General features: G+C 36.5%; 1 protein-coding gene across 3 annotated transcripts in view; it reads right to left on the reverse strand.

Annotated features, from left to right (window-relative positions):
• The window catches only part of FHIP1A (FHF complex subunit HOOK interacting protein 1A), a 91878-nt gene that overhangs the window by 18421 nt on the left and 60348 nt on the right, over positions 1 to 13109 (reverse strand). For all 3 annotated transcript variants that reach the window (XM_049814554.1, XM_049814553.1, XM_049814555.1), the window contains 2 exons: positions 12507 to 12665; positions 10175 to 10261 (listed from right to left, as the gene is read on the reverse strand). In XM_049814554.1, the coding sequence (XP_049670511.1) occupies positions 10175 to 10261; positions 12507 to 12665 (246 nt within the window). The remainder of the gene's footprint in view (positions 1 to 10174; positions 10262 to 12506; positions 12666 to 13109) is intronic.

A 13109-nucleotide genomic window follows, 5' to 3' on the forward strand; every position in this document is an offset into this window, starting at 1 on the left:
TTTATGCACATACACACACTTTTCCATAGGACTACTGCCATATTCATCCACCAAAAAACCTGCTCAGGAAAGGAGCCAGGGTTGTGAAACAAAGGAAATTGTTTCTGGTTGGAGCCAAGATTATTCTTTTTTTTTTTTTTGCAATAGCCAAAAGGTGTGGGGACTTGTGGGGTAAAAAAGAATGGCTTTCTGGTGGCAGCTGTTGACTACTGCCCTGAGAACTGGCTTTTTTTGTTTTTTATAGCAGCAAGCTGTAAAAAGCAAAGCCCAAGAGATCCATCATGTGACATCATTATGATAGCATACAGTTCATCGAAGAGTTTAAACGCCGTGCCAAGGAAAGGCCAGACAGAAGTAATACATCATTACGTCTCTGTGTCACTTCTTCATCCTTTATGGGGAAAAGGAAGCACCTCCTTGGCCTGCAGGTTTCACAGATGTTTGCTAAAGGCAGAGGAATGGGCCTGTGCATATGTATAAAATACCAAAGCTGTAAATGAAAGCAAGAAAAGCCAGCAGATTCATAAGGGGAGTGACCTTTTTCTGAAATTGATGCTCTTTGGACATCTCATCCTACATTTGTATCAGTCAGAGAAACCCATGTGCTTTTCAGAGTGCCTATCATGAATGAAACAAAGAGCAGAAGAAAGTCAGCTAGAGACTACTTTAGAAAAGAAACATTCAATTCTGAGAGCGTGTTCAGTGCTCCTAACAGCCTGGGGATTAGACAAAAAAGAAATCATGTTTACCGTAGCCAAGACTTCACTGATACCACTGAAGAGAGCTAGAAGAACCAAACAATGATTAATGAAGCCCAAACAGTTCACAAAGGAGTGAGTTACAACCTTGTTAAATCTCAATTGTTTGAATTGAGGGGTTTTTTTGTGCAGGGTGCCACATTACACTTAGTTTTTAGTTCTTCTTGGGAAAGAAGTTGCTGAATCTGCTTAACCACTTTCTGAGAAAGAGGAAAGAAGACTAAGTTTTGTCAAGACTTAAGTGGATTTGTAAGAATAATTTTTCAATGAAAATGCACTGCCTTATCTGCAACACTCCTTCAAACTTTTGCAATAAATAAAGCTAGGATCTATTTCACAGCCCGCTGTGCAACACTCAAAGCAGGCAAGTTAATGCTGTACAAGTGATTTTAATGCTATCGTGTTCTAGAAGTTCCAGTGCGCTCTCAGTGCACCTTTGTGTGCAACTTGACCATACAGACCAGCACAGAGATCATCCTTCTGCTTCCTTGCAAGAGCAAGTCAAAGAAAAATATTGCTTTTCAGCATTTGAAATGAAAGCCATGTATGCTGCTTAGGAAAAAGATCAATTAATTTGGCAAGCAGACATCTGTGCCTTTACAATTATATCTTATTTTGCCACCTTGCATTCTGTGTTTGCTTCTCCCTTTCACCATATCTGACAGTAAATGTAACTTCCAAAGATTTGAGGCACCTAGAGAATTATTCAAAAAGGCTAATTTTAGCTCCATGAAGATGGTTTTCCTTTTACTCAATGGCATACATTAGCCCGCTCTGAATGAGCCTCTAGAGAACTCACTTTTTTTGCAGCTAACTAGAAGGACATTGGAGAAATTAGTTACACTTAGGCAAAACCCAGCGTTGGCAAAACCCCTTTTAACTGTACACCTTTTCTACAGATCACATTACACATAATACATTGAGTGTTGAAAGTGAGACTCGTTCAATTTGTGCAGTTATTACTGAAGATATCTGTTTTCTAAGATACCAAAGCCACGCTATTGAGCTTTATTCAGAGTACTTCTTGGTTGTCTCCTCTTAAACTAATGTCTCATGAGACAGATTTGGGGAAAGTAGAGAAATCCTGTCTAATAAATTCAACTTGGTACTTCGGTAAACAGCAAAAGAACCAATGTTCCCAGAGAACAAAACAGTTACTACCCATGTCAAACATGTCCACTACAGTCAAATTGTGAGGCAGCTTACAAAAACTTTGTATCACTGTAAACATTGATTACAGTATAATTTGTCCAAGTAAGCTTTTAGCTAACTCTCAGAATTTAACATCTTTGAAAGAATGATAAAAAACAAGCCAAAACTTACATACGTCCACAAATCTGATATTTAATTTAAAAATTCTTCCCAATTCTCCCAATTCAAGTATGAGGAAAAATACCATAACAAAGGGAGATGAATAAAATTAAGACATGGTATTTTTCTAGAAAAGCCCTTTATTAAGTAAGTAAATTTCAAGCTATGTTTTTGATAAAGGTATTTCAGCAATATTAAAATCCACCACTGCCACAACAGCAAAAATAAAAACCCACCAGCAGCATCCCTTGCATTAGATCTTTTCTACTAATGGTAAAGACCAGGGATATCTCTGCTCCTAAGATAAACTGTAGGATTTAAAATGAAAAACAAGAAAAATCCATATCCATTGCATTAATCAGAACAGTATTCTCCCACTTTTATTTTCATTATCCACAGTTGCAACAATAAAAAGTTGCCGGAATTTTTTTTTTTCAATATACATGCAAATTTAAAGTGTCTATCTAAAGATACCATTTTAAAAACTCATCCACATATTTTTCTATACAACAATCAGTTGTTACAGATATTTATGATGTAATCTGCCACAAAAGGGACTACCTGAGAGTCCAGCAGATACTTGATCAGAGATTATTGAAAAGAGAAAACCACTTTTAGCCTTGTAATACCCTTCTCTAATCATGTAATAATTTTTAGCAAATCTTTTCTCGCCTCCTTTGATGACTGATTAGATGGTCAAGCAGAACAATGTAAAGATATCCAGCTTTTACAAGTCACTGTTCCAAGTAATAGCAAAGAGCCAGAAATTACTGTCATTGCAAGTTCAGTTTAATGTATTATACTCACTGCGTTAGACCAATTGCACTGATTCTTTATTACTGGCTATATTCCCTTGGGATCCACACAATATATTTTCCAATTTACAGCTTCATGCCCTCTTACAGGAATACGTCTATCCGATTCCTCCTTTCCTTCACATTTCCCTTCCTACAAGGATTTCATATTGCCCATGAAAAGGCCATGAATGTTCTTATTAGAACTTATCCTCTAGATCCACAAGCAGTTTAAACCTGAATAAGCCCACCTCACTGATGAAAAAAGTCCAACCATTCCCACTCTTTTCTCTTTTCTATTAATTTTCAACTTCTTGCCCCCTGCTTATACTGGCAGAAGAGTTCACGGTTCAATTCACCACGCAGTGAATTGGCTTAGGGAATTGATTCAGGTTGAAACTATCCAGAAAATAAAGGTGAGTTTTAACCTCAGTCAGTGTCCCATATGAACAGTTGTCTTGGCAAAAGAGAGGGAGGGGACAAGTGGGATCAGGGACAGAGGATGTTCGCACGCTGTGGGAACTAAAAAATCAGAACTGCTTCAACTTCCCTCAGCTTACATTTATAAACTGCTACAGTTTATACCAGGTTAAAATTCAACTCAATTGCAGTGTTTGATGCAAAAAGTGAAAGCATCTTTAACATATAGCCACTTCGTAGCCAATAAAATTAAGTTTTGTAGCTACTAATGGGTTTCCCCAAAGCATGAGACTATTCAAAGTATTCCAGTAATACTTGGGTTACACCTTTTTACAGCAGCTGTCCAAATACTTTCAGCAAGGTGAAAGGTGGTATTATTTCTAAATGGGAACCAACAGTCTGGTAGGATATTTATAAAGATATTCCTTCTAATCTGTACACTATAACGTACAGGTCATTTCCCCCTAGGTGAGCTGTGTAATCATCAAGCAAGTATTATTGAATTATCACTGTGTTAGAGGTTTTCATTTAGATGGGTTAGTGTGCAATAGAATTGAGGTCCATTTGACAAAGCTTATTTGACAGGACCATGCCAGATCTTCCACAGAGCAGTTCTGTTCACTTGGCCAACTGCAACATTTTAGACTAAAAAGCTGGTACAATTTTCCATTATTCAGATTAAAACAACCCTTCCAAGTAGAAAAATAACTATATCATAGTTAGCAATTAAATGCCATGTAGTAAAGCAGTAAATGCTAAGACGTGAAAAATTTGCATTTATCATATAATTTGTCAATTTTTCAGCACTATCTTCAATAAATTGAAATAACACAAATTACATAAACACTCAAGATCTTTTGAGTAGCTATCTTTGTCACCCAAATTCTCTGAATGCCAAATTAAAAGTAAATCATATGCACTTACAGTAAAGATGTATATAACCAATCTGAGTTGTATCAAAGATAGCATAATATTTATATATACCACAGTGTGGCTCCTAATTATCTAGCACATGGTTTTGACTGCAAAATATATACATGTTAAAGACCTTCTGAGAAGAATTTCACTCAGATTTTTACAATAGTGCTAAAAGAATAAGGTAAATAAGCACTTTCTACTACCAAAGACTAAAACAAGACAATACAGCCTCTAGCAGAACTAGTAAAACAGACTTTGGCCCCAGAAGATCTTAAATTTTTTTTGATAGAACTCCAGAATTTTAGTTTTGAAAGTGAAGCAAGAATTAGCCAATGAAATATGTCACAGAAATTTGACAATATGGCTCTGCGCCTGAGCAGAATTATACCTTCTCACAAGTATTTTTTTCCTAAGCACCAAAACCTAGGGAAGAACGTACAGAACTGCATAATTTCAAGTTGTAACTGACATGCCATCAGAAAATACCAGTCTTAAATTAAGAACAGATTCTGCCAGATAGTCTTAATTTTCTTAAATTAGACCAGAAAGAATAAAAGATGGTTTGGGCAAAATAAAACTACCATATTAACTTTTTCTTTAGCTTTGTATCTTTATGGACAAAATACTTCATTCCTTCTGTTTTTAACTGAATTTGTACAGAAATAAGGAATTTGTGACCTTGCATATGACAAACCCCCCTGAACAATGTCATTGAATCGCTTTTTTCAATGTCTCAAGAAACTCAGATGTCAGAAGTAAGGGAGGTAACTCTTTTGTAAAAAGTACAATAAAATCCAGACAACCAAAGGACAAGACAGGGCTATCCAGCACAGCCAGGTAATGCGTATCCCTAGCTATACAATACAAATCTGGGCTCTGTCTACCCATTCAGCAACATGCAGCTTCTGAGATGCGAACATATTTGTCAATTCCTCATTACACATGTAGGTGGGATAACCCACACAAAGTGACAAGACTAGTACAGATCAGGTATAAATTAGGCTACAAGAACATGCTATATTTAGGATACTTATCTTTGAGAAATGAAGTTAGGGAGTCATAAACTTCGGAATGTTTGGGTTATTTAAGCACATTGCAGTTAATCTGCTACATAAATAACCTTCACAGAACTCACTGTGAAAAACAGGTCATTTCAAGCCAGCTAGCTAGCCCAATCAATTTGAAACTTCCTTAACTGAAAAAAAACTGAACTAGCGAATTCTTTTTCAACTCCATACTAGCTTCCTGCAATAAAACCATAAAAATCACACCAAGCAAAATATGTCAGTCTCCCTACCCCCTGACTTTTTCATAGAAACGCGTCTCTATCCTCAACACTCTTGCACTGTCTCATTTACACAGTGAACTGCGTAATCGTACATCGTAAGTATGTACAGGGAGACAATCTGCAAAAATTAAAAAAAGGCAGAGCTTAGTACACAGTTCCCTAAATGTTACAGACATTTCAAGATCACACATATACATATCTCAAAGCTTTGGACCACATACTGAAATTCTGAACTACTGTTAATGAAATTCTATTTATTGAAATTGTGATGCTACTTTTACCAAAATTCTTGTTTGACAGTCCAATGTTTTAAACTGGAAGAAGGTTGTCTTCAGTAATCCCAGGTCCCTAAAATAAGAGTGAAACTGTGGAGCAAGGAAGACCTACCCTTAGAGGAGGGGGATCAGGTTAGGCAACATTTAAACAAACTGGATATACATGAGTCTGTGGGGCCTGATAGATTGCATCCCTGACTGTCAAGGCCACTCTAGGTTTTTGAAAGGTTGTGGCTACCTGAAGAGGCTGCTGAGGACCAGAAGTAAGAACATGTCACTCCAGTCTTCAAGCAGAATAATCCAGGGAACTACAGGCTGCTCAGCCTCACATCAGTCCCTCCAAAGGGGATGGAATAAAACCTCCTGGAGCCCATTTCCAAACACATTAAGAAGGTTGACTGGGAGTATGGACTTATGAAGAGGAAATCAAGCCTGACCAACCTGATAGCCTTCTACAATAAGATGAGTAGCTCGATGGATAAATGGAGATCAGTTATTATTTATCTTGCAAGGCTTTCAACACTGTCTCTTGTACAACATCCTCATAGACAAAATTATGAAGAACACACTGATAAGTGGACAGTGAGGTGGATCAAAAACTAGCTGAACTGCTGGGCTCAAAGGATTGTCATCAGCAATGCAAAGTCCTGGCTAGAGGCCAGTGATGTGGGGTCTACACTGGGGCCAATACTGTTTAACATCTTCATTAATCACCTAGATGACGAGATGGAGTGCATCTCGTCAATGCGCCCTTGTGACAAAGATGACCCACAGCCTCCTGGGCTACATTAAGAAAAGTATTCCTAGCAGGTTGGTGGGGGTCAAGTCCAGCAAAGGCCCACAAAGATAATTATGGGATGGAAGCATCTATCATATAAGGAGAAGCTGAGAAAGCTGGGACTGTTCAACCTGAAGAAGAGAAGGCTCAGGCAGGATCTTATCCATGTGTGCAAACAGCTGCTGGGAAGAAGCAAAGAAGATGAAGCCAAACTCTTCTCAGTGGTGCCCAGTGAAAGGACAAGCAAGAAGCAATGGGCCACAAACTGAAATCCAGGAAATTCCAACCAGACATCAGGAAAAATAAAAAAATAATAATTAAAAAAAAAAAAATCAAAGACCACACATTTTTCTACTGTACAGGTGGTCAAACATTGGAATAGTGTTGCCCAGAGAAGGTGCACCATCTCCAGCTTTGGAGATATTCAACATCCAACTGGACACATCCCTGAGTAACATGCTCTAGCTGACTCTGCTCTAAGCAGGAGGGTTCGACAGGACGATCTCCAGAGGTGTCTGCCAGCCTCACCCATTCTGTGATTCTGTGAAAAGACAGGAGGGAGGAAGGTAGAGACTGGACACCACCTATCATCAATATAGGCTTAGCTTTAAACCAAAAGTGAGTAAATCTCCTCATACCAGACATTTTGCTCATATCTGAATACATCAGTTGTAAACGCAAACTGATGATGTTGTTATTCCATGAGGGATTAAAAGCTAGTAAGATTTTTAGCTACACGATTTATCTAATAGTGCTTGCACAGCTATTTGGCTTGTTTTATTTTATATACTTGAATCAACTAAATTTGATTTGGTGATCAGACAGGAAGTCACATTAACATGATTTGTTTACATTGCTGCTGTTGTTTTAAACAGAAATCAAGTTCTATCACACTGAGAACAGAAAAGATTGAAGACTTCTTTCCTAGATGTTTACATTTTTTTGACTGAAGCTGTCTTTGCAAAAACAATATATGCAATTCTGTGTCTTGCTGCAGAGCAATTTTTCCTCAAAACATTACTTCTTGAAGAAAAACTAAAATATAGTACAGAGAGAACAGGTCTGAAGTAGTATGCCTACCCAATAGCCATTCAAGAGCAGAGCCAGAAGCTCATCTCCCTTCCAATTTTTATATAAAGGTGGAACCATGGGTGTCAGACTGGATGTGGGATGTCAAGGCTTGAATGCCACGTGAGGTCTGGACTCCTTGTTGTCCATGTGTATCACCAAGAGTTATCAGAAGCAGCTGTTAAATTCTAGAAATAAGAGTTATAGGGACACCTTGGGAAGATGTACCAATAATTATCATCTCTTCTTACCACCCCTCCCTTTAACCTTCCACAGATCTGTCTTTCTAATCAGGTATTTATACCATGCTCCATTACTCATTGTATTTGAACTCATAAGCCAGAATGAGTCAGAACAACCTGAAGTGAATGACTGGATAAAAACTAAAATCTTCAGCCACAAGTAGGCTTTAGGATACCAAACCAACTTCACTGAGTTTAAAAGAAAAATCAAGATCTATTTAGTATTGTGTTCAATGAAAGAACTTGTTTTAAAAACCGTCATGGTGCATCTGGCCTTTCTCTTGTTTTGGGCCTTCACAATTTTTTTCTTGACCTAAAGGTTAATTACAACACTTAAGCCCCCAAATGGACGATACAGTTTCCAAAGCCTACTCCTCAACTTAGCATGAATGTTTTCAATGGTACCTAGAAATTATTTTAATGTGTGAAGAACTGTTGCAGCATAATTATCTGTCAAAGCACATAGACATCTGTCCCAAAAGCAAAGATGTAAAATAGTTATTTTCTGTTAAATTAATGTGGGGCATAGCACAGAAAGACTGAGGAGGTCAAATGTGCCTCTACTTACTTGTTTCCTCTTGCTATGGAGTTTTGGTCTCACATATGTGAGAGTCTTGTATCAGATCCACTAGATGGTGCAATCCATCTTCTCCATTAAACGCATTTGAAGTTTATATACATAAGTAGTTAATTTTTAAAGAGGAAAAAGTCAAACTTAATGCTAATCAAGGAAAGGGTTATTACTGGAAGAACAAGGCACCAAACAGAATGTCAGGGTCCAGGAAAGATCTAGGCTTGACACTCATATATGTTAGCAGCCAACATCTCAATTTGAGAGAAATATGATTTCACCCAATTTCAGAGTATATAAATGAGGTTTAACAAAATTTTCATCACATGAAAAAAAAGTAATAAGAACAGCATGCTTTAAATGATTTAAGTAACTTCAACAGGGAAATAACCAACCCAATAGGGGGTTAGCAGATCTACAGACCAATAAGAATGGCATTCAGCAGCATGGTAGTATTCAAAACAACCTAAAATTTGTCTTAAGTACTTCATAGGTGAAAACAGTACCCACACTAAGACTAGAATCCCACAGCTACATTCTGCTATCTCCCTTGTTATCCATAACCTCGACCTAAAGCTGGTTAGCTTTTCACTTCTGATTCTAATTCGCAGTCTTGGTAAGGTATTAAGTCAAGACACACAAATAGAAAAAAGTTACTGCCAGGAAAGGAGGTGAACTATCTCAATGACAGACTACAATCTTGATCTGCATGGCAGCCAAATTTTATTTCGGCCCTTGCCAAGTTCCCAAATGTTTGAGATCTGCTGAATCATTGAAGAAGACTCTGTACTGCTTTATTACTTTCTTAGTAAGTGATTATTTACCACAAAGAATTGTATGCATTGCCAAGACAAGTCCTAGACTAGAAAGCACGATACAGTGTTTAACTAGCCTCTCAGAAAATGGAACAGGTGCAGTGCTTTCTGCTTGGCAGGCTTAGTAAAAATTAGTAGACCTTCAAAAAGTAATTTATTAGTCCTCTCCTGGCAGTTTTTGTGGATTTTTACTATTAGCAATTCCTACTTTTTCTTCTCAAACAAGGTATTCTTTTTACAGGGCAATGAGGACTGTTAATTGACATATTCTGCAACAGTTGGAAATGTAGTTTGCTGCAGCCTAACAAAAAGATAATAAAGTAGTTCACCAACACCAGTGACATATTTTGCAAAGGATAACCCCTAAATTCAAAGAAAAATAGATATTTTTTTTTCTTCAAACCAATATAAATTGCATCCTAATACATTAGAAAATTGATACCAAACTCGGTTCCTTCTCCACTTTATGAAAATAGCTCTACCAACTGTGATAAGGAACTACAAAACAATGCCAACTTTGCCAAAATTAGCATAATATTTCTTGACTGTACATTTTCCTTGTGGGCATTTTCCTTTTGGAAGGTGTTCATTTGGAAAAAAAAAACCCACTCATGGAATCATGTCTGCCATGACAAAATGTTGTCTATAAAGTCACTGCTTTTTTGATGATATATCAGCCTAGTGCAACAAAAATATTTTGGTTCTTCATTTCACTTAAGAATTCTAAACATTTTCAGAAATACCAATATGTTGCTTAATAATGTGTATAATGTAAACAGAAAGTATGGAATAAAAAGACGGGAAGTTAGCCTAGAAACTTACTCAATTATATGGAAGTCACTACTGACAGCATAATTAATAGTATCTTTACACAGAGATCATCCATAATGCTTTTGCCTGTTATTATTTCGTGTCATGCTTGCATACACCACTGACCTTATGGAGTGCAGGAGCCATTACTGGCACCAAAAATCCATTGTAAATGTAATTCACAAGCTGGTTACGTATCAAGGGATGTGCCACCTAAGAGGGTGGAAGAGAGAAAGACACAGAACAGTTCCAATGAGATTTAAAATAGACAGGGCACAGACTACTATTATCCAATACCAAAACCCTTTCCCATTTAACAAGACATGTTCATTTGTCCTTCTCACCAGCATTTGCTATGATTCAGGTTCTTAAAGATATTTCCTTCCTCAAAGAAATACACAAACTAGGTTTAATTACAGTAAGCCTGCCAAATTTAGAGAACAGGGCTTTTCAATCTGCCTGCACTCTGACAAAGATGAATGAATGGACAGAAAAGTGTGTATACCCATGCATCAAAGGAAGATTTAAGATTCTAAATTTAGCTCCTGCAACCTCATCAGGGTCACTTGAAGGTGGATTTGCCATTGTTAACTTGTCCTCTTATAAGAAGAAAAAGCAGAACAGCTGCTTTCCTATGGTTCAAGAGTAGGTAAACCAAAGCACTCTCTAGCTATGGGGTAAGAACATATTGTTCACATGCCCTTCTCCCAATCACTGTAAAACAAACAGAAATGAAAACAAAACCTACATTATTCAATCAATAGGCTGATTAGGAGCTTTAAAAAAATTAACTGCTATTAGAAGCCAAAAATTTACTTTTATAATGAAGCATTTGTATTGTTTTCAAAAAGAAAACATATTATCAATTCATGCATTTAAAAGAAATTTGATAGAAGCAGGAAAAAATTCCATTAGAAGTGTTCTAAGTTAACATATTCTGTTTGAAGTTCACATAGAGCCTGGAATATCACAGCCTACATGTGGCCACAAATACATTCTCCCACTTGCAATTCTTCCCAGACTTCCTTCAATTTGTAACACTTACTTTGGAAAGGAGAAGAAAAAGGGTTGCCCTTCCTATGCTGTGATCCAGGGAAAAAGTAGTAAATGGCAAGAGGTCTTGGCTACACTGTCCCTTTTTAATCTCCAGTCAAAGTTTTTGGGTCAACACAGAACAAGCCACACCACAATGACCATTCCATGCACAGAGCAAAAATTCCTGCAGTAACTGAGCTTTCAATTCAGCTGGAGAAACACTATGAAGACACAATCAAGCAGCAGTCAGAAACTGCTCTTTCTGCTTGTCAGTTAAAGATCCTTAACCATTTTGAGTTTATTTGAAAAGTGGTTTTAAAATAATATGTTCTTCTTTAATTTGTCTGCAGTAACCTTTATATCATTTTTTTAAAAATAGTATCACATATGACCTCCTGCAAATGTAGATCTGTAGAAAAATTCTGCTTAGACATCAGAATGAATATTGTCTCCTTGTCACATTTAAACAAGCATGTTAAAAATCTTATATATTGCATTTAAAGAATGACAGCTATTATTATTTTCGCTTGTTCAGTGCTGTAATAGTCAATCAGCTGCTTCACTGTATTTTGCACACGTCTCACTAAAACATATCTTTTATTTAACAGTAAATGTGACTAAATTTTCAATCCTATTCAGCACATTTCTTCAAGTAACATGTAAATCTACAGTTTCTGTAAAATTTATATCATGTTTTAATAAAATACCGGATAAGGGTTTTATGGGGTTTTCTAGCCTTAAAAACAATATAAAAAGACCAAAAAAAAAAAAAAAAATCTCATTTTATGTTTAGATCAGAGAAAAAAAAATAGTAAGGGATCAAAGCCAGAAAAAAAAAAAAGTAATCAAGAAATAATCATTAAGAACAGAGAGTGGATTCAAAACAGGCCAATCTAAAATGAGTTTATATTTCTAGGAATATAGCTAAATTCTGCTTGGAAAGCTTGCTTTATGCAGTACTCGCCAACAGGCAAAATGGACTGTTTTCTTTTGTACACTACTATGAAAGCTTAGACAAACACAGAATGGTATTCAGCACTTAAATATATAAAGTCTACTTTTTCCCACACGTAAAGGCATTCAATTTTCTTTTAGTATCAACAGTGGTATTAAAATGCAATAAACTTTTTTTTTTTAAAAAAACCAGAAAACCCTCCCAATGACATAATGAAATATCATGCTGCCACACAAATTTACTGCTTTCATTTGAAACATTTGTCACCTGAAAACCAAGAACATATTAATTCATCCCTATAACCAGGACAAACAGCACAATGCATCCATTTTATAAGCAACTAATTTTAGTGCAACTTAAAAAGTCCATGCCATTAATAAAAGTAAATAGACTCTGTAATTTACAAACTTTTGCAGAATATATAAAACACTACTACTTCGGAAGGACAGGCCAACTCTGCTCCGTTACCTGTATCACAGCATTGCAAAATTCAAGGGAATTCATGAATTGTACAAGGGCTGGTGACAAGAGCCAGTCATCTTTCAGGAGACAATGCCACTCTTCTCCTTTTTCTTCCAGCTTTGTAGGCAACGATGAATAGAGGCCACTTAGTCCTGTTGCTAGCACCTGTATTTCAAAAACAGAAGAGAAATTACTTACGTTCCAACTGTCCACCTACTTGAAGGGCAATGCCACAAATGGTTTCTCTTATTAGTTTTAGTAACATAAAAGAGTGTTGAGATTAATTTCATTTCCCTTTGAAAGAGTCCTGTCACAGAAAGACATGAATATTTTAAAGAGCATTCTATATAATATCCTTCTTTCGAGAGTTGGTATTTAGGAGAAAGTGACGGGTAAATTCAGGTTGTCTTTTTTTTTTTTAATCCAAAGTTATAATTTATTTTTAAATACTTCTTTTTAAATGCTTCTAAAATAATTTTACACTTTCCTTCAGTCCCTTCCAGAAGAAGCCATCACTGCCATATATCTACAGTTTGTCTTTTGTTGGCGATTTGAATCTTACTGCTCACACATTCCTATATGAAGTCATTGCACTTGGAAATATGAAAC

Source organism: Accipiter gentilis, chromosome 12, assembly GCF_929443795.1.
Source record: "Accipiter gentilis chromosome 12, bAccGen1.1, whole genome shotgun sequence".
Lineage (NCBI taxonomy): Eukaryota > Metazoa > Chordata > Aves > Accipitriformes > Accipitridae > Astur > Astur gentilis.